At 46.6% G+C, this 22,405-nt stretch overlaps 1 protein-coding gene across 6 annotated transcripts in view; it reads right to left on the bottom strand.

Moving 5' to 3' along the window:
• SCUBE1 (signal peptide, CUB domain and EGF like domain containing 1) overlaps window positions 1-22,405 on the bottom strand; it is a 178,979-nt gene that overhangs the window by 10,120 nt on the left and 146,454 nt on the right. For 5 of the 6 annotated variants that reach the window (XM_083738725.1, XM_083738727.1, XM_083738728.1 and 2 more), the window contains 8 exons: window positions 11,161-11,277; window positions 8,595-8,717; window positions 6,946-7,068; window positions 6,534-6,626; window positions 4,111-4,230; window positions 2,633-2,791; window positions 807-1,013; window positions 232-393 (listed from right to left, as the gene is read on the bottom strand). In XM_083738725.1, coding sequence (XP_083594851.1) covers window positions 232-393; window positions 807-1,013; window positions 2,633-2,791; window positions 4,111-4,230; window positions 6,534-6,626; window positions 6,946-7,068; window positions 8,595-8,717; window positions 11,161-11,277 — 1,104 coding nt within the window. The remainder of the gene's footprint in view (window positions 1-231; window positions 394-806; window positions 1,014-2,632; window positions 2,792-4,110; window positions 4,231-6,533; window positions 6,627-6,945; window positions 7,069-8,594; window positions 8,718-11,160; window positions 11,278-22,405) is intronic. The other variant, XM_083738726.1, reaches the window with a different exon arrangement.

Raw genomic sequence — 22,405 nt, 5'->3', positions numbered from 1 at the left:
AAAGTGATGCAGCTCAGACACAGCTTTGCCACACCAGTGAAATGAGAACTAGGTTAGCAAGGCTACCCGAGAACACATCCCAGAATCTTCTGACCTGCTACTGTCTACCTGAAGCAGACAAGCTGAAATGGAACGCTGACAATGGGGCGCACCACAGATTTCCTTCTCTCCCTCTTCTCAGCCTTGATACCCAACTCCTGCATGCAACATGGAGAATCAAAGAAAACTTGCCTCCACATTCTGACACATTCCGTGCACCTGCTACGCCCTGTCCATCATTGCTTGGGCAAGGTTCACAGGAAAGTTGACCTTCTGTGTCTTGATATGTTCCTGGTGAGCAAGGAATGCACTGGTTATGTTCTCCACTATAATAGGTGCCTGTGCTGCAGGTAACTGGGAAAATAAAAATGGAATCTATATTAAGTACCTTTATTCTAGTATTATGATTATGATTTGTCTTCACAGCACTACTAGGAAGGCCAACAAGACACTGCAATCTCTAGACCAAACTCTCAGATGTTGTACAGTCACAAAGCATCACTACTAACATCACAAGTAAGCTCTGAACCTTCTTTCTTAAATTGCAATATGGCAGGTGAAGCATTTCAATAATGAGTTTGCAATGTGCTCCTTCCTGGTAAAAAGCAAAGCCTCTCCAGCCCTCTATACTGTTCTGCCTGCTAGTCCAGAGTTTGGACTCCTATACAAGGCTTTCTTTTCTCCTAGCTTTCAGCCTCCATACCTTCGAAGGTTGTAACAGAGTACGTTTCTGCGCTTGGGCTTGTAGCATTTTTCTTGGGTCTTACCGCATTTCCCGTCCTGCTGCACTTGTCCTGTACTGCAGGCGCCATGTCCTTCAGCAACGACTTTAGCTGCTCTCTGAGCCACTTCATACTCTGTCCCCGAAAACTGAATGTAAAATTGCTGTTTGTTAATAGATTTCCTCAAGGTTTTGATTGCCGACTGTAGCTTCTGCTCCATCCTTTTCCTCAAACAGTCGACATTGCAGGTGTCTAAGTGGAGAAACAGTAAGGAAACCAAATCCAGATTTAGAACAGACACCCTAGTATGACTTGGGAGAAATAAACAGACACAATAAGTAAAGTATGTTAGATGTCTCTGCAGCAGCAATGGTTGAATTATCCTGATACAGAAACGTCATAAGGGGAACCACTCCCAGAAATGTCTGACAAGGCTGAGTTTTGTCCATCCTGTTATATTATGTGACAAGTTCTGTGGGAGGCTCCGTGTGTGAATCAGGCTCAACTGTCAGATGATGAGACAAAATGATTTCTTATACCTTTTCCTTCAATGACATCACAGGCCCTGCTAACTATGCTGACCTGAAATAAGAGGTGTGTGTGTGTGACAAGAGATGGGGCCTTTTCAACTCTGACGCCTGGTTTGTGGAACTTCCTTCTTAAAGAGGCTAGCCTAGCACTGTCTTTTAGCCTCCCTTTGGTGCTCTTTAATTTTAAAAATGCCTAGGATTTAAAGCTGGTGCTTTGCCCGTTTATACTTATTTATTATTGGACTATTAATCACCCAGGACAATTTATTGCTGTGTTATTGCATTCATTTTTCTAATATCTTATGCTGAATGCTGCTCTGAGAGGTAAGATTTAAGAGTGGCTAATAGTTTAAATAAAGAATCTGTCACTGAAGCATCAATAAGTTACAACCGCAGCAGCAATCATAAAGCAGCAATCATATCAGAGGTTGGCAAACTTTTTCCACTGTCCCTCAGACCTTGGGGGGGGGGGGAGAACTATATTTGGGGGAGGGGGGAAATGATGCAAGAGCACCACAAGCCCTGGTGGCCGCTTACCTGTCTTGCAGGCGGCAGGGGCTGGTGGCAGGACGATGAGCAGCGTGTGAAAGGGCTCCAGAGAGGGGCTGCTTAAAATGGCGGCCGCTCGAGCGCTGCTGCTTCTGGCACCAACAAAGCCCAGCCCCCTTCCTCCTCTAGGCAGGGCGGGGAGAAGCCAGGAGGAGGGAGGGAGGCGGTGGTGCCGCACTGAGGGAGAGGGAGGGAAAGAATGTGTGCGCTGGCGATCCACTCAGCGATTTCCGGACCGTCCGCAGGCCGGATCCAGCCCGTGGACCTTAGTTTGCCTACCCATGATTTAGGGTATGTAAATCTTGCCACAGAAAAGACCATCTAGTGTGACCAAGGAGCAAGGATGGAACTATTATATATTTAGAAGGAGGCTTTATTCCCCGTGGGGGGGGGGGGGGGTTCACTAGGGGGCAAGGACCAGGTTTAGTCCTGCTCTCTCACCCATGTCCAACAGCAGACCCCTTTATTCCATAGAAGTCAAAGGTTGCCATCCAAGATTAAGGGAAAATGAAAAGGGGAATAACGTTGCAGCTTGGGGCAAATCTCCACCCTAGAACCAGGATAGTTCATCCTTTACTAGTAAGAGACCCCACAGAGGGTGCAAAATGTTTGTAAAAAAAAAAAAAAAAGCATGTCACACAGTATATTATAAATAAGTCATAATCATCATAATAACATTGCATATTTAGAGTGAATCTGCCACAGAAGTGATTTTTTGTTGTTGCTAATGCACGAAGCAGGCAATTTTTTAAAAGTCCAACATATGCTAAAGCGAGATGGTCTTTCACAAACCTGAGACTTCTTCTGACTTCATCTCCATTTCAAACTCAGCTGTGATATGGGACACTTCCTTGGACGGCGATTTCCGGCCTCGGCGTTTCTTCTTAGAGGAATCGCACTTGAGGTTCACAAAGGTTACCTGGCAGTTGTCTGTACAAGGGAAGTGACCTCCTTTGCGTAACAGAAGCAACATGGAAAAGAAATCAAGGGGCAAGGTAGCATGGCTGCAGTTGCATCAGTAACACCTGTGCAGCAGAATCTTGATTATCAAAACCTCAGGTATCTGAAACGTCCACTTATTCAGTGAATGCCCCAAAAGCAGCTTTACACCTACTACTAAAATAGAACTAAACCTGGCAATACAGCTTGCTCCTCCCTCTGCAGAGCCACTGTTCCTGAGCTCCTCTGGGAGCCAGTGTGGTGTAGTGGTTAAGAGCGGTAGTCTCCTAATCTGGGGAACCGGGTTCGCGTCTCCGCTCCTCCACCTGCAGCTGCTGGGTGACCTTGGGCCAGTCACACTTCTCTGAAGTCTCTCAGCCCCACTCACCTCACAGAGTGTTTGTTGTGGGGGAGGAAGGGAAAGGAGAATGTTAGCCGCTTTGAGACTCCTTAAAGGGAGTGAAAGGCGGGATATCAAATCCAAACTCTTCTCCTTCTTCTTCTTCTTCTCTGCTTCCAGCGGCCCAATGTCGAAAGAGACCCTGGATTTAGGAGCGGCGTTGGTTTCACTTGTGATATCCCACCAGGTGAAGCTGCCATTGCAGTCTGCCCCAGCAATACTGGTCTTGGACGATGTATCAATACATTGCCCCAGCGGTGTAGCTAGCTACTTGGGGGCCTGGTGTGGAGTGTGCGTCCTGCAACCGGAGGCGAGGCGAGCCACCCCGGGGGTGTGGCGCACTGCGTGGAGTCTCTCCACCGCCTCCCCCTCAGCGGTAGGGCGGCTGAGGGAGAGGCGGTGGGCAGCAGCAAGCCCCACGCTGCCGTTTCATGCAGCACCCAGCCTGCAGGCGCCGAAGCCACCACGTCACTCCCAGGAGAGACATGTGGCTCGGGCACACCGCAGGCCCTGCGGTAAGTGCCGGCCCCCGCAGTGTGGCGCCCAGCGCCAGCCGCGGTTCGTTACGTTTGTTGGGTGAACTAAAAAGTTTTGTGAACCCAATTTTTAATTTTTAAAAACTCATATTTTTGTCATTTTGTCACCCCCCCCCCCCCGTGATGACACCTGGGGCGTCCTGCACTCCCCGCACCCCCTTTCTCCATTGCTCAGGCCTAATTACAGCTCCCTCCCCCAGCAATGACATTTCTTTAGAAAGGCCCTCCAGCAAAACAAGCACTTGACATAGTAAATCATGGTAAATCACCAATCACATCCAAAAGGTGAAAAGCTGAGCTGCAAATGTAACTCAAAAATCACTGCCCATCCTCTTATTTATTTGCCGAATAGAGAAAAACCAGCATGGAATTTTCTGCTCACGGACCCCACATACCTATAACAGCCTGCTGATTTCCAACATCTTTAATTTTTTCTTTGCTGCGAGGTCTTAAGTGACATTTTGCGTCCTTGATTTTAAAACGAGCTTTCTGCTTGATGGGTGGTACTAATATGTCTAGAGAAATAAAATTAAAGGTTTTCAGTCGTGCTGTATTTTTAAGATAACCTGAAGACAGGCTGGATATTTAGTTTTTTGCAGATTAAACAAGATATAAGCTGTCTTGAATTACTTCACAGGTTTCATACCACAGAAAATGGAGTTAGAGAGACTACTTTTCTGAAAGAAGAATAATTCCTAGCTGGAGTACAATTAGATGCAGGGGATGTGAAAATGGAAGAGGGTTCTAAAAGAAGCCCAGCAGCTGAAAAATGCTCCACCTCTTCTGAAATATCAGAATAAATCACAATATGGAAGACTGCAACGACACCTGGGGAAGAGGGATTATTGGTTGTTGTTGTTCTTATTTTTACTATGTATTTTGTGTTGTGCTTTTTTATATTGTAAATTGATGTTGGGAATTTCCTGAGATCTGCGAATGAAGGATGGTAGACACCTAAATAAATAATAATACAATAATAACCTTGACTGTGAGTCCTAGAAGACCAGTTTCCTGCCTTGCAGGCCTTTTATGTCTTTTTAAAATGTGGGGGTTTTTTTTGGGGGGGGGGGTTATTGGCTTGCTGTTTTTTGTGGTTTTATATTTTGATTTTATTCTGTGAACTGCCCTGGGACCTCCTGGTATAGGGTGGTATATTAATTCAATAAATAATAACAATAATTTTCCCACCTGGCTTGGGTGGGCCGTGACTCCAGCTACAAAATATCAGGATGCTGAACAGACTCTTGGGCTGGGGCGTTGCTTAGTGGTGTTTGTCGCTGTTATTAATTTTTTGTTATCTTTATTTTTGGATCCTATTATTTATGTGGGAATTGTCCAATTTGCTTGTGCACCTTTTGATGTTCTATTTATAGCTTATGACTACCGTTGTAATTATGTGAATCTTTCCATGCTGCAAGCTGCCTTCAGCATCGTTTTAACTAATAAAATCGTGATGGTGAAGATGGTGATAAAGAGCCCTTCTCCTCTGTCTCAGATCACATGGGGAAATGCAGCCAAAGTCGACAGCAAGGGTGAGGAGGGCTGGAGTCAAAGGTTGTGCTGGGAGCCAGAAGGGGAGTCCTGGAGGCTAAGCAACTTTTCAAGTCAGTGGCTCCAGTCCTTTCTGTATAATTACAGTGGTACCTCAGGTTAAGCATATATAAGATAAGATAAAACTTTATTCGCATTAGCCAATGGCCACACCAACAGTAAAACATTACACTATACGCAGAAAAGGAAATTTGATATAAGAGCACAATTTAAAGTCCTGAATCAGCCTTCAGTTAGTGGACCTTATTCTGATTGCCCCTGCTGTGAACCTGGCCACCTTGGCTGTTATCTGCTCATTTTGATCTGATAGAAGAAAGGACACTGTGGCAGCGGTTGAGCGCCATGGGATGGTTAGTACGAGTGGGATGATGATGAGATACAAGAAAGCAGCTACAGTGGCACCTCGGGTTAAGAACTTAATTCGTTCCGGAGGTCCGTTCTTAACCTGAAACTGTTCTTAACCTGAAGCACCACTTTAGCTAATGGGGCCTCCCACTGCCGCTGCGCCGCTGCTGCATGATTTCTGTTCTCATCCTGAAGCAAAGCTCTTAACCCAAGGTAATATTTCTGGGTTAGCGAAGTCTGTAACCTGAAGCGTATGTAACCTGAAGCGTCTGTAACACAAGGTGCCACTGTACACATAATGGAAGAAGATAGAAACAAGATCATATCAGGACAATGGGTGTTTGCGAGTTACCGTATTTTTCGCCCTATAGGACACACTTTTCCCCCTCCAAAAATGAAGGGGAAATGTGTGTGCATCCTATGGGGCGAATGCAGGCTTTCGCTGAAGCCTGGAGAGCGAGAGGGGTCGGTGCGCACCGACCGCTCTCGCTCTCCAGGCTTCAGGAAGCTATCCGCAAGCCTTGGGAGCCCGGGGGAGTTCCCCCCGGGCTCCCCCGGCTTGCGCAGAGCTGCCTCTTATCCTGAAGCCCTGGCGCACTAAGCAGGCTCCCGCAGCTTGCGGAGAGTTGCCTGCACGCTGAAGCCTGCGTGCGTTGAGCTCAGCGCGCCCAGGCTTGGCGCAGCTGTCCGCAAGGCGCGGGAGCCCGGCACTGGGTTCCCGCGGCTTGCGGATAGCAGCCTGTTCTGGGGGCTGTGGTCAGGGGAAGCTCGGGCTTCCCCTGCCCCAGCCCCTGGGGGGGAAATAAATTTTTTCCCCTTTATTTCCCCCCCAAAAAAACTAGGTGCGCCTTATGGGACGGTGCGTCCTATAGGGCGAAAAATACGGTACATCTATCACCAGATTCTATGGAGTAACACTTACCTGCACAGCTAGGAAGAGTGCTATTGCGTTTCTGAAGAGACTTGCCATGCTGCCCTGGCACTCCACAGCTTACTGAATAACTATTCTCTGTGTCTGAGGAAACGAAAAGAAGAACACACCACGAAATATACTGAGATGGTGGAAAGCCTTTCTTTCATTTATTCATCTGAGTTAAGACCAAACTTTTGTCCATTGCTCAGAACTTTTCTCTATTGATTGATGGGCATTACCATTCAAATAGCACCTTGTGATCAATTATGTGGGGTGGGACTTATCTGTTGTTTTCCTATGCAAATAAATACTAATCTAAAAAGACCTTCCTTCAGCGTATTATTTTTTTTTTTACAATTTTTGGACTTCAATAAAGCCAGGAAAGGAATTTAAGAAAAAGAATATGCTCTTCAATACCAACCTGGGAGAAAAAGTGTATTGGATGGACATGATAAGAAACAGCTTTCCATCCCTCCCAATTTGCTGCAGACCAACTGGGCCTTTGGAGCTGGCTTGCCATTCGGAATTTGGCATTTCACCATCTCTGAGGAAGAAGAAACAGGAAATCACTGGTTCAGATAACGTCTGCGGGATCCTCCAGTTAAGCTCATTCATTTTTCAGACTGGGGTGGGAAGCAGAGGAAGGGATAAGCAGAGGGGGCATGGAAGCCTGAGGCCTTCGCTTGAGGGCAGGGATGATCTCCTCCTTTATAAAGCCACCTCATAAATACAAGAATTAATGTTGAAGCCAATCAACCCTGGATACAAAATGGTATAACACATTTCCATTTCAAATCTTAAGACGTGTGTATTATTTTAAAAGGTGATATGCATTTTTGAGAACCAACCAGAAGCTGTCACCTGTATCCCCAGGCAATGGAATTAAATAGACACAAACTGATACAGGGTATTAAAGCTGCTTAAAATTGTGATTGTTTTCATTATCCTTTTCAACTCTGCAACTGGTTTCAAGTTTGACACAAACTCTTAAATGGCTACTAAACCAAGTCTTACCCAACAAAGTATTAAGGACCCTAAAACATCTTTATGTGGCTTTTGTGGGCTAATATAAACATCTTTTGCATCTGCTCCATGAGCTTTCTAGCAATACTTCTAAAATCAGAGTAGGACTCTCAGGCTCTTTTGACAAATACAATTCCAACAAAAGAAGGAGTTAAACAAAAATGCATTCTGATTCCCATGCGCTTCAACCTTTTTCTCACAGCTATAATTCTAAGGCTGAATCTCTACAACTGGACCTCCTAAGACCTTCTGTTCTTTTATATACAGACAATATGGTTCTTGTTTTACACAGTTAGGCCTAAAAAGAAAACTGTCTAGGCTTGGAGAATATTGTACAGACGGAGAACTAAAATTACCATATTTTTCCACATATAAAACAACCCCTATTTTTTTGAAACCAAAATTAAGAAAACGAAACCCTAAAATAGAAGTGAAAATCTGGACAATCTGGGGGGGGGGGTGCGGGGAGAGCAAAAAGTTGTTGAGCTTTTTTTGATTCCCCTCAAACTAGGCTGGGCCATGCTGTCAAGCAAACCAAGCTGAGGAAAAAAAAAAAGAGAAGTTCAAGGAGAGGTGGCTCTTGCCAGGGGCTGTGGAAGGCGTAGCGTGGGGGGTGCAGGGGGGGCCGGCCGCACCGGGCGCAACATCTGGGGGGGCGCGCTCGCACTCAAGTGGTAAAATCCACGGGTTAGGGGGCGCAAATTACTTGCCTTGGCCCGGGTGCTGACAACCCACGCTACGCCACTGGCCACGCGCCATGCCTTGCCCTCCACAGCCTGTCTTCACACGCAGGGGAAGTCCCTAACTCACTAAGGGTTAATTAACTATTTAAACAAGTAATAGACTCCTCAGAAATATCTTTCTCAAATTGTGTTATCTAAAATTGCAGAATTGCAAGGACTGGGTTTCCTAATCAGGGCGACATTACATCTGTTGCTCTTGGAGTTTTCTGACATGCAATTTTATATATTTAATATATCAATAAGCTGCTCATCAGTGAAAGAAGTGAAAAAAGAGGAAGGCGCCCTGTTCCAAAATGTTACCTACCAATACAATCCTTTTTATTCCAGTGTAGCTTCTTCCCCGGTGGACATACACATTCGTAACTTCCCATTGTATTGAGGCATCCATAGTCACAGCTCCCATTGCTGATACTGCATTCATCAATATCTGAAAGTACATTTAAATGAATTAGTGTTGCACTGTAAGTAAATACTATCAGGTGTGACTATTCCTTCCTGTTGTCTGTCCACCAGAACTGCTTTAAGTTAGATTATTATTTTCCTGATTCCATGTTCATTCTTTTTGTGGACTCCAGAGTTGGTGCAATAGTAATTGTGGGCCATGCCTATTTTTCAATCCTTGCAAAATTCAAAACCTGACACCTGGACACTTCTCTGCTGAATGACCCACATTTTCCCTCACAAATGGCAAGGACGCTTGTAGAACTGAATGAGGGTTCTGTGGCTTTTCTGCTGACAGAATGAGAGACTGGTAAGGCCTTAATGGGGGGCCGTGACATTGCGTAGAAAGAAAATGAAGACTAGTCAAGAAACTGACCTGCAACAGCTTACGCAAGGAATCACAGTATCATAGAACTGTACAGTTGGAAGGAGCCCCCAGGGTCATCTAGTCCAACCCCCTGCAATGTAGGAATTTCAACTAAAGCATCCCTGACAGATGCCCACTCAACCTCTGCTTAAAAACCTCCAAGGAGAGCCCACCACCTCCTGAGGGGATCCGTCCTACTGTCAAACAGCTCTTACTGTCAGAAAGGTATTCTAAACCCTGGCTGCTAGTAGAAGACAGCTTTCATTAAAGGTTTAAACTGTAGTTTAATATTGTCCAAAGAGCCGTGAGGGCAGGTGCTGGTAGCAGGGCAACAATAACTCACAAGGTGTCAGTGAAGTTAACTCTCTGTTCAAAGAAACAAAACAGCTCAGGCCTAGTCAGCACAGCAACTCTTCCCAAGTAGGTCTTCCCCAATGAGGCTCCTTCCCAAGCCACCTGAGGACTCAGCTATGTTAGTAAAGAAAAAGCGTTTTACAATGGTACCTCGGTTTACGTTACCTTTGGGTAACGTAACGTTCGGGTTGTGAACGCAGCAAACCCAGAAGTGTATACTTCTGGGTTTTGCAGGGCACTTTGCACGTGTGCAGAAGCGCCCTATTGTGCCACATGCGTGCGCAGAAGCAGCGCCTCTTGTTGCAGACTTTTCAGGTTGCGCAAGGACCCCCAGAACGAATTAAGTTCGTATCTGGAGTGTGTGTTATTACACTGTGACACCAGATGGCGCTGTGGAGTTCCATCTTTCGCCAACGTGATTTCCCACTATGAGGTTTACAACACGTTTTCCTGAAACGCTTTTTTGATGTGTCTAGATCCAGCCTGAGTCTCTGACACCTTGTCTATCTCTGCTCTGCCCGCTTCATACCTCAGACCAGGAAAGAAGGGAGATGGTCACAGCAGGACAAGGAGATTCCCTGGATTCTTCAGCAGCCTGCTCCATCTCTGCCTATTTTGGCCCCACTCCTCTCCAGCCTCTGATTCTGCACTACTCTCTGCCACAGACTCTTCCTGCCCACTAAACCCTGTTGCCTCTTCTGCTTCTGACCCCTCTTCCTCCCAGTCCGCTCCCTCTGACCACTCATCATCGTCCCACCACCAGTCCCTGGGTTCTGAGCCTTCTTCCCCTGGGGATTCCCCAGCTGATGCCTCCTCCCACCCCTCTGCATCCAGCCAGCCCATGACAGCTGCATGCAGAGCTCAGTTGTGTGTGATTTGAATTTGCCCTTTGCCTCTAAAGCAGACTTCACCCTGGCCTGCTTAAAGCAGTGCTAAGGGAAAGAGGACAGAAGCCCAGCCTGCTGTTGGCCTACCCTCTAAGTCAACAACAGACTAGGAGCTACTTCCCTATAATTAAGGGTGATCAAGACAAGAATTACACCATGCCCACAGATATGAATCTCTGTTCCAGAACTTATATTCTGCTTTGTATCAAAGCTGGAGGCCCTGTTGGGCACCAGAGATGATGGGTTTTCTTCCTAGTTTTGGCCTGCTCTCCTTAGATCAGGCAGATTACCTTGCTGAGACACTGAAGGTGGAAGAAATGAGAAGCATTGTTAAGCGGATAAAGAATGGGCAGGTGCCAGGTCCAGATGGTTTCTCGGCCACAAAATCCCAGAATGGTAGAGTTGGAAGGGGTCATCTAGTCCAACTCCCTGCAATTCAGGAATCTCAACTAAAGCATCCATAGCAGATGGCCACCCAACATGTAGGAGAAAGCTCCTGCAGCCAATCAGAAGCCGTGGAAGCCCCATCGGACGTTTGGGTTCCAAAAGAACCAGAACAATCACTTGTGGGTTTGCGGCATTCAGGAGCCAAAACATATGAGTTCCAGGGCGTTCGGAATCCAAGGTAGGACTGTACTGCATTGCAGGGAGTAGAACTGGATCAGGCACAGCCAAACTTGGCCCTCCAGATGTTTTGAGACTACAACTCCCATCATCCCTAGCTAACAGGACCAGCGGTCAACTCTTAACTCTGCAATTCTAAAGCCTTATGGAGAGATGTCACTAAGCAAAGAATGAAAAATGAATCAAACTCTCCAAACCTCCGCAGTGTGTCATTCCATATAATGTGTAGCCTTTATGACACAGGCATTCAAAACTCCCAGGGTAGTTGATACAGGTATGGTCGCAGGTCCTTTCGAAGGAGCATTCATCTATATCTTTATTTGGAACAGAAGGGGGAGATGATGTGAGAAACTGTGCATTTAACATCTAAGTTCAAAATAATCAACGTACCTCAATAACCTATCCATAAGGATCAATACAAGTCGAGGACAAGACATGCAACACAGTTTTTTGCTGCCTACAGGGAAAGCTTGCACATGCCTCCCACATGCCAACCAATAGTCAAGGCATGAAAAAGCTCACATGAAACAGTCCTTAGTTACCATATTTTTTGCTCTATAAGACTCACTTTTTCCCTCCTAAAAAGTAAGGGGACATGTGTGTGCGCCTTATGGAGCGAATGCAGGCTGCACAGTGATCCCTCTTGCTGTTCTGGCTCCTGAGATTCAGATTTTTTTTTTCATGTTTTCCTCCTCCAAAAACTAGGTGCGTCTTGTGGTCTGGTGCGTCTTATAGAGTGAAAAATACGGTAATTACAAACCTGAAACAATGTCTTCCTGCTGCAATCCCCATTTTGCCCACAGGGTGTCACCACTGAATTTCAGTGTATCAGGCAGCAGTTTGCAGTTGTGGGTTTCAGAAGGAGAACTGAAATTCTCTCTCCTTTGCAATAGTCCTCCCTAAGGCAATCCCATGGCCCAGATGCATTCAGGGCACTGATATTATAAATTGTGCTGTTCAATGTGTTTCACCCACATTCTGAATTTCTGGCTTACTCAATTTTATATGCTTTTGTGTGCATATGCTTTTGTGTATTTTATTGGTTTTAGATTTCGTTTGAATGATATGTGGTTTTTCAAATTGTACACTGCTTAGAGATTTATGCTAATAACTAAATAAATAAGTCCCCTTTATAAGCTATGATCTTCTGACAGACATTCCACATCTACAAAAATATCAATAGCATCACTGCTATATTTATTACGTGAGCAAAATAATAACATTAACTGCATGTCACTCACACTAAAATGAAAATTTTAATTAGTGTATATAGCTTTAAATAAAATTGGTCTTTTCAGCATTATTATTGATTAGTCATTAGTATTTATTCCACTTATTAGTCACTCTTCTTCTTTTTTACAAAAAAGTCTCAACGTGACTTACAAAAAAAGGAGCTGTAAGAATTTACACAAATTACTGTGGAATCATGCTACATAATGATGACTCTGATGCACAGAAGTTTCAGTAATCTTAAAAATTAGATTTATAGCTTCCATTGATACTGATGTATATAATGTCTGCACAGGAGATTTTAGAGTTGACATTGTGCAAAGTGTCACGCAGACATTGGTGCACAAGGTTTAGCCATCACGGAGAGCATCTTTTCCAAGCCCAAAGCACCTGTTGGATTCAGCTATTATGCTATGCCAAGAAGGAGGGTCCTGCTAGCAGAATGGTTGTTGCACAGGAGGGCGGCTGCAGCTGGGTTCCTGGGTGACTGTGGGCTGCTGCCACAACAAGTCTTGAAGTATTAGGATTATTCTAGTTCTGTCCAAACTCTTGTCGTTTAGACTGCCCAGAGCATGTTAGGATGATGGGACTTCTCAGAGAGCAGCACAAATTCAGCAGTTCCTGAATAATACAATGGTCCAGCTAGATCTATACATCCTTAATATATGTATCTAAAGATCACTGAGTTTTAGAGAATGGAAATCCTTTCTAAAGTAACTGGTCTAGTTAGTAGCTCTGAGCTCTTTGGTCCTAGCATATGAGTGTGAAGAAAATGAGAGAGACAAGGAAAAGGATCCATCAAATGTACTTCTGGGCTCCAGCGATGTGTCTCTTTGTAAGCCAGCGTGTTTCTAGTACCTAGATTACATCCATGTATATGTACTTGTCTAATACATTTGTCTAATACTAGTTTACATCCAATGATATGCACTTACAATTAGTACGACAACAAGGGCATTAAAAGAAGTATGAAAACAACAAAGAGGCATTCTATTAGCTTTACACGAAAATGCTTCGGCTCATATTATGTCTCCTGGGCCCCCTCCTTTTTATGGTGCATTCATACTCACACAGCTGCATTTCCAGTCAGTGAATATCTTGTAATGTCCTGCTAAAATCCCATAATTTTAAATACACAAAAGGTTCTGGGGGTTTTCCTGTCCTGCTTTTATTGTGCAATAGCTCCTTCAGGGAGCACAACATGTAGCAGCATGACGGAAGAATCGAAAGGCAACCAATAAAGCTGATGAAATCTACCACTAGTGCACAAAGACTGCGTCAAAAGCATCTTGCAGAATACCCTTGCGACAGAGCAGGAGCCTGGAGGGCCCCGGGTACGGCTATGCAGAAAATGCAGAACACCAGGTAATCTCCCCTCTACAGAATCACCAGCCCGTTGTGAAATTCAGCACTGGCCGTAGAAAAGAGAAAACTATTTCAGCCACTTGTTCTGCAGAAAAGGAAGCTTCTTGTGTGGGAATGGCAGGACACTGGACACTCTCTTCCAGCCCTCCTCAGATACACGCTCTCAGTCAACTGCTGATTTCAAGCAGCTCTTTGATTTAGTCGGGAATTTGATTGTCACTTTATAAGGCTGCTAGGCTCCCCTCTCTCCTCGTTTACCCTGCTTAAGTTCTGCAAACAACAGGGCTCAAGTTATCATGCTCCTGGTATGCAAGGACTGCTGGTGTATTTGACTTCACCAAAGTTACTAGAATGGATGTTCGGCAGTTGCTGAACATTTATTTGTGCAATCTGCTAATCCTGGGCAAAAAGAATTTGAACAAACATATTGTATGGCATAAGAGGTGGACAGTCTATGGTGGTAAATGACAAGGGTGGCTTTAAGACAACATTTGTGGCCTATGTCCAGGATCTCTGACTAAGTGATCCTGTTAGATCTTGCCTCCAGTTTGGCAAGCAGCAACCACGCACCACCAGGAGCATGGCTGGAGACCCTAATGGTAAAGGTACCCCTGACTCTGGGGTTGTGCGCTCATCTCACTCTATAGGCCGAGGGAGCCGGCATTTGTCCACAGGCAGCTTCTGGGTCATGTGGCCAGCATGACTAAGCTGCTTCTGAAGAACCAGAGCAGCGCACAGAAACGCCGTTTACCTTCCTGACGGAGCAGTACCTATTTACCGTATTTTTCACCCTATAAGATGCACGTTTCCCCCTCCAAAAATGGAGGGGAAATGTGTGTGCGTCCTATGGGGCGAATGCAGGCTTTTGCTGAAGCTTGGAGAGCGAGAGGGGTCGGTGCGCACCGACCCCTCTCTTTCCAGGCTTCAGGAAGCTATCCATAAGCCTGGGGAGACTGCGGGAGTTCCCGCAGGGCTCCCCAGGCTGCGGATAGCAGCCTGCTTGCCCGGAGCGCAGGGCACCCTGAAGCAGAGCGCCCCGCCCTTCGGAAAGCTATCTGCAGCCTGGGGAGCCCTGCGGGAGTTCCCGCGGCTGGGGGGGGATATTTTTTTTTCTTTATTCCCCCCCAAAAAAACTAGGTGCGTCCTATGGGCCGGTGTGTCATATAGGGCAAGAAATACCTTATCTACTTGCACTTTGACATGCTTGTGAACTGCTAGGTTGGCAGGAGCAGGGACTGAGCAACGGGAGCTCACCCGTCACGGGATTCGAACCGCCGGCCTTCCAATCAGCAAGCCCTAAACTCTGTGGTTTAGACCACAGTGCAACCCGCATCCCTGCTGGAGACCCTAACTTTTACTAAATGGTATTATCCAGTCTATGACAAAAGCGCATCTAGGAGAGGTATTACTTCTGACGGGGTGTGTGCAGGTTCTGAAAGGAGTCAGTTCAGAGCTTAGAATGAGCCTATTAGGGTTGGGGGGAAAGTGCTGCCCATCACATCCCATGCTAGCTTTCACAAAGCACTCTGGAGCATCTGTGGCTACAAGCAAATGCTCTAAGCGTTGTGTTTCCCAACATGCCCCTCCTCTGCCCTGAGATGATGATGATGATGATGATGATGATAATACTAATTTCTTATTTATACCCCGCCCATCTGGCTGGGCCTCACCTGCCACTCCGGGCGGCTTCCAACAAAACAGCACAATACAATAGTCCTTCAGATATTAAAAGCTTCCCTAACCAGGGCTGCCTTCACATGTCCCCTTAAAGTCTGGTAGTCGTTTTTTCCTTTGACATCTGATGGGAGGGGGTTCCACAGGGTGGGTGCCACCACCGAGAAGGCCCTCTGCCTGGTTCCCTGTAACTTCGCTTCTTGCAGTGAGGGAACCACCAGAAGGCCCTTGGCACTGGACCTTAGTGTCCGGGCTGAACGATGGGGGTGGAGACGCTCCTTCAGATATACTGGGCCAAGGCTGTTTAGGGCTTTAAAGGTCAGCACCAACACTTTGAATTGTGCTCGGAAACGTACTGGGAGCCAATGTAGGTCTTTCAAGACCGGTGTTATGTGGTCTCGGCGGCCGCCCCCAGTCACCAGTCTAGCTGCCGCATTCTGGATTAGTTGTAGTTTCCGAGTCACCTTCAAAGGTAGCCCCACGTAGAGTGCATTGCAGTAGTCCAAGCGGGAGATAACCAGAGCATGCACCACTCTGGCGAGACAGTCCGCGGGCAGGTAGGGTCTCAGCCTGTGTACCAGATGGAGCTGGTAAACAGCTGCCCTGGACACAGAATTGACCTGTGCCTCCATGGACAGCTGTGAGTCGAAAATGACTCCCAGGCTGCGCACCTGGTCCTTCAGGGGCACGGTTACCCCATTCAGAACCAGAGAGCCCCCCACACTTGTTCCCCCCTGTCCCCCCAAAACAGTACTTCTGTCTTGTCAGGATTCAACCTCAATCTGTTAGCCTCCATCCATCCTCCAACCGCCTCCAGACACTCACACAGGACCTTCGCCACCTTCACTGGTTCTGATTTGAAAGAGAGATAGAGCTGGGTATCATATGCATATGGATGAACACCCAGCCCAAACCTCCTGATGATCTCTCCCAGCGGCTGCATGTAGATGTTGAAAAGCATGGGGGAGAGGAACGAACCCTGAGGCACCCCACAAGTGAGAGCCCAGGGGTCTGACCACTCATCCCCCAACACCACTGGACACGGCCCAGGAGGAAGGAGCGGAACCACTGTATAACAGTGCCCCCAGCTCCCAGCCCCTCAAGATGGTTCAGAAGGATGTTATGGTTGATGGTGTCAAAGGCCGCTGAGTGATCCAGCAGAACTAGGAAACAGCTCTCACCTTTGTTCCTAGCCCTCCAGAGATCATCAACCAGTGCGACCAAGGCAGTTTCAGTCCCATGATGAGGCCTGAATCCCGACTGGAAGGGATCCAAATGGTCCGCTTCTTCCAGGCGTGCTTGGAGTTGTTCAGCAACCACGTGCTCAATCACCTTGCCTAAGAATGGAAGATTTGAGACTGGGCGATGCCTCCCTTCTTCCAGTCTCTAATGGTGATGACACAGGTGACAAGCCTCCCAGCCTGTACCTATGGGGTTGGATCATGTCCTCAATTCTTACTACACTTAAGACTACTGAAAACTAGTGATGGGTTATGACCATACCAAATTCTGAGATGCAATTCTGAACCTTTTGTCAAAGAGGAGGATATTATGTCAGATGGGTGGTTGGCAGAGATTCTCTACAGAACAGAAAGGAAAGTATATTGCAAGGACAGAGGCAGTTCTTGCACATTTCTCTATGTGGCTGGGCCATAGCCATGACCTGGAGGGTAGAATTCATTTTTCATGCCCATCCACGTACATGACCTTGAACCTCTTTTACTGAAGCTTTCAAAATTTCCAGTTGCAGCAACACTAATTATGCTGGTGGTTTTGGTGATGTGGACACTTTCCTGCTTGTGGACTGAGAGCTCAGGCCACAAAGCAGCCATCAGACAGTAATGATTTTTGGCCAGTCCCAAAACTTGTCTGGAGTCCCACCACTGTCTCAAAAGTGAAAGGCCCTCTGTTCCTGCTGTTAGCCTCTCCGTTTAGCACCTTGCACACCATTTGTGATTCACAGCTTACTCTGTTAGGCAAATACCACTGTGTGGATTGAGACAAACACAGTGTGAGCAAATGTAAATCTACACTTTTCGGTTGCCTTATCAGTTATGATAATATAATAATAATAATTTATTATTTATACCCCGCCCATCTGGCTGAGTTTCCCCAGCCACTCTGGGCGGCTCCCAATCAGTGTTAAAAACAGTACAGCATTACATATTAAAAACTTCCCTGAACAGGGCTGCCTTAAGATGTCTTCTGAACGTCAGGTAATTCTTTATCTCTTTGACATCTGATGGGAGGGCGTTCCACAGGGCGGGCGCCACTACCGAGAAGGCCCTCTGTCTGGTTCCCTGTAGCCTCACTTCTCGCAATGAGGGAACCGCCAGAAGGCCCTCGGCGCTGGATCTCAGTGTCCGGGCTGAACGATGGGGGTGGAGACAAATTGTCATGGCTGCAGATACATCAATAAATCCCCAGCAGGGCCAAAGTAGACATTTCTGTGCCCAGTGCTATACCCTCCACCCCCTGCTTTTTGGCAAACTGCTAATCTCAGACACCTTTGGAAATCAGTAACATGGAAACAACTATGGCTACTTGTGGTGAACACATCCCTCTGTCCTTGGTTGGTCTGCCTACTTGGGCTCTCTTTAGCCTGTGATGCCCCCCCCCACCCTCGGACAACTACAGCTGCCGCTGTACCTTAATTAAACCCACAAAACAACAAAAAGTTGGAAACTTCTCCTTATTCCCAGACTTGATGCCATCTTTTCACATCCCTCCTCCTTTTCTTCATTTAACACAGCATAATAAAAAAAGTTCGACTGAGTTCAATGGAGATTAAAGCTAAAGGGACCCCGGCCATTAGGTCCAGTCGTGGCCGACTCTGGGGTTGTGGCGCTCATCTCGCTTTATTGGCTGAGGGAGCCGGCGTACAGCTTCCGGGTCATGTGGCCACCAGGACTAAGCTGCTTCTGGCAAACCAGAGCAGCGCATGGAAACGCCGTTCACCTTCCCGCTGGAGCGGTACCTATTTATCTACTTGCACTTCGTGCTTTCGAACTGCTAGGTTGGCAAGAGCAGGGACAGAGCAATGGGAGCTCACCCTGTTGCGGGGATTTGAACAGCCAACCTTCTGATTGGCAAGTCCTAGTCTCTGTGGTTTAACCCACAGCGCCACCTGTGTCCCGCTCAATGGGGATTACCGTCAAGCAAATAGACTTAAGGCTTGCCCAGCAATTGTTAAATTTCTATACTGCCCTTCACCCGAGGATCACAGGGAGGTTTATGATATAAAAACACAAAAGTACAGAATACAAAAATACTCACTTTACATACAATACTCACTTTACATACAATTGAGGCAGGTCAGTGTCTGAAGTCACCTGTTATGCACTATTTTGGCTCAGTGCCAGATTTACACAGCCAGAAGCTAACTAACTACAGTGGTACCTCGGGTTACATACGCTTCAGGTTACATACACTTCAGGTTACAGACTCCGCCAACCCAGAAATAGTACCTCGGATTAAGAACTTTGCTTCAGGATGAGAACAGAAATCGTGCCGTGGCAGTGGGAGGCCCCATTAGCTAAAGTGGTACCTCAGGTTAAGAACAGTTTCAGGTTAAGAACGGCCCTCCAGAACGAATTAAGTTCTTAATCCGAGGTAACACTGTAGCTGCTTTCTTGTATCGCTAATCCCTGCTGGATCAATTGCTGCAATAACACCCTCTACCCATTTGCAGTGCATTGCAGTACAACAGAAAATGCACTAGCAGTTTCCTCAGGGTAAGGCCGCCATAGCAGCACAAGGAGTTAGGCACTCGCCCCCATAACCAGTGGAAGTTCTAGGCCTAATAGCAAAATAAAAACCAACAAATTGCTGGGTCTGGTGGAAAAGAGAAATAACACATGTACCTTTTTATTGGCAGGCAAGTTAATTTCTAATAATTGTACTTCCTTTGTTTAAAAAAACCTTTTAAAATAAAAGTTTCTTACATAATCAAGCTTTTTTAAAATAAAAAAAAATAAAATATATTATTTTCTCACAATAAATGAAATTCTGATTGACAGCTGTAAAGAGATGAGGCATTCATCCCTTTGACAGGATGTGTCTTTTAATTCAGTTCAATCTACAGCGAAAGAGCTATTAGTGCAGAGGTGGGAAGCCTCAGATCTGTGGGCCAAATCTGGCCCTGCAGACTTCTCTATTTGGCCCCTGGGACTCCCCTAGGGCCACAAACTCTCACCAGGTCACAACTCTCACTAGCTTGCTTCACTCCCCTTTTGTGGTTCTGCTTGGCTACCATACGCCCTAGACTGCTGTCGCCCATCCAAGCAAGTGAGAGCCTTTATCCAAGAAGGAATGTAAAATTCACATTCATTGCTTTGCCCACTTTTGCCTTTTCCTCAGCCACACTTTGCATTGGAATGTGGCCCCTTGAAGACTGCTTGGAAGAGAAAATGGCCCTCAGGCCAAAAATGGTTTCCCTAAACATGTGAAGGGGAAAAGGGGGAATTTTTGGTGTATGTGCATAATGCAGGGAAAGGCTTGGTGCCCTGCGCTGCCAAAAAAGGAAGCATTGCCCTGCCCTATTCTGAATAGGATAGGACTGCACAATCCATACTTTGCCAAGTTAAAATGTGGCCTCAACAACCTTCTCATCCTATTCACTTTCAAGAAGAGACATACCACAACAGAAAACCTTTAAGACTTTGTGTATTTGTGTAAGACAAATGGATTGCTACATACTGATTTCTTTGTCATACACCTCCATAGCCATTAAATCCAGCCCTGATTTCTAGGAGGGCTGAACTAGTGTGAAGCGTGGCAGCTGCAGTGGCCAAAACCAAATTCAATAAGCAAGTTGCATACCAGAACACTTTGATTTAGGGTCGTTTTGTTGTTGCTTACAGAAGCCTCTAAATACCATTACCAATTAGCTGAAACCAAGAGCGTACTCATCTAGACCCCATTTAAAAAAAGGAAATGACGTAGGAGAACAATTTGACACTCTTGAACATCATTTACAAAGAACCCAATTACAAGCCTACAACACCAGTAGGGCCAGCCCACCATTTTCCTTTCAGCTGCTTGATTTGGCAGCTGGTTCTCAGTTCCACACAGAAAACATCCAGATGTTTCCTGCCTCTCTTCTCCCTTGGTTGGCACAAGTAGCAGGGCCCAGATTTGGTGGCCCAGAGGTTACGATTGTGGTCTTAGTCTAACACTCTGCCCAGTGTACTATACTGGCTTGTCTATATGGCCAAAACAACAGACTGACAAAACTATCTGAAATTACAAAAACACTTTTTTTTTAAAGCAGAGTGTAGGTCCAGCATCAACTAGAATGCTCTTCAATGATGTGACCAGAATTGTTTAATTTTCTGCTTTAGCAAAATAATGATCATGACTGCTATTTATTCTGCTAATTATTCATTTCCTACTGACTGCTAACATCGTTTAGCCAAGGGCTTCATCAAGAATAACTAATGAGAACAATAACAAGGTTCTGGTAAAAGGTAAAGGTAAAGGTACCCCTGCCCGTACGGGCCAGTCTTGACAGACTCTGGGGTTGTGCGCCCATCTCACTTAAGAGGCCAGGGGCCAGCGCTGTCCGGAGACACTTCCGGGTCACGTGGCCAGCGTGACAAAGCTGCATCTGGCGAGCCAGAGCTGCACACGGAAACGCCGTTTACCTTCCCTCTGGTAAGCGGTCCCTATTTATCTACTTGCACCCGGAGGTGCTTTCGAACTGCTAGGTTGGCAGGCGCTGGGACCGAGCAGCGGGAGCGCACCCCGCCGCAGGGATTCGAACCGCCGACCTTTCAATCGGCAAGTCCTAGGCGCTGAGGCTTTAACCCACAGCGCCACCTGCGTCCCACAACAAGGTTCTGGTAAGGATCAGTAATTAAGGATCACTAAAACCAGCTTGCCATCTGAGTTTATTTAGTCCAGTTATTACTGGGGCTGAAGGAAGCAGACTTATTCACTGGGAGAGAGAGGAAATGAACCCGTGTGCTTTAGAAAGCACAGAGCGAGAAAGCATGAGGAGTCTGCTAACAGAATCCCAGCCCTAGAGCCAGAGTTTGTCTGAGGAATTAAACCCAGAGCAAGTCCACATACTGTGAACCCAAAGCCTACAAGCACATCCAACCGTCTTTGCAGAACAATATTGAGGGGACACCAGGCAGAGGATGGGGAGTCCAATCAAGGGGATTAGAGGGGGCCGACAGCGATGGAGAGCCGAAGAGTAGCCTCTAGTCTAAAGATCTGAATCAGAAGTCTCACTGCCAGAGATGCATGGACTTTCAGGCAGCTGGATTCTTTGGGAAGGTTACCAAATTGGCCCTGCAACCTGCAATCAGGCTGTAATCGTTCAAAAGAAAATGAGGTCTTTTTTTCCTTCAAGAATCTTTGGGCATATCTTCCCAGGAATCAGTCGGTGAGGAGAGAGCTGCAACTTCATTTGGAACATGATTTGTGGGGTGTGGGGAGAGAACTTCTGTAGCATCAGGTGTGTTAGGTGGGCACTCTTTTTTTGTCAGTTTGACAGTTTCCCTACCTCCTAAAGGAAGGAGGACTCTTCTGACCCAGCCAAGCATGAAGACTGGGGTTTGGGTAAGTTGCTCCTTGGAGATCAGCCTAGACCGACGTAGCTGAGTTAAAGTCCACTTTGGCTTTGCATTGGTCTGGGAAGGGATGGCCACCATCTACAGGCTGGAACTGATGTTAGAGCAACAGGAGTCCTTAAGGAAATAATCAGAGGTGAAGAGCTGGAGAAGACCTAGGTAAAGGTAAAGGGACCCCTGACCATTAGGTCCAGTCGTGACCGACTCTGGGGTTGCGGCGCTCATCTCGCTTTATTGGCCGAGGGAGCCGGTGAACAGCTTCCAGGTCATGTGGCCAGCATGACTAAGCCGCTTCTGGCGAACCAGAGCAGCACACGGAAACACCATTTACCTTCCCACCAGAGCGGTACCTATTGATCTACTTGCACTTTGACGTGCTTTCGAACTCCTAGGTTGGCAGGAGCAGGGACTGAGCAACGGGAGCTCACCCTGTCGCGGGGATTTGAACCACTGACCTTCTGATTGGCAAGTCCTAGGCTCTGTGGTTTATACCACAGCGCCACCCGCGTCCCTTGGAGAAGACCTAGTTCACTGCAAAAACTGAGGGTGTGGCTGTAGGTAGAGAAGCTGACAGTATACCTCTGAGTGTTACCTC

Source organism: Podarcis gaigeae (assembly GCF_964106915.1).
Source record: "Podarcis gaigeae genome assembly, chromosome: 5".
In the NCBI taxonomy this organism is placed as follows: Eukaryota; Metazoa; Chordata; class Lepidosauria; order Squamata; family Lacertidae; genus Podarcis; species Podarcis gaigeae.
The sequence above is the reverse complement of the archived record's forward strand: the minus strand, read 5'-3'. Positions and strand labels throughout refer to the sequence as shown.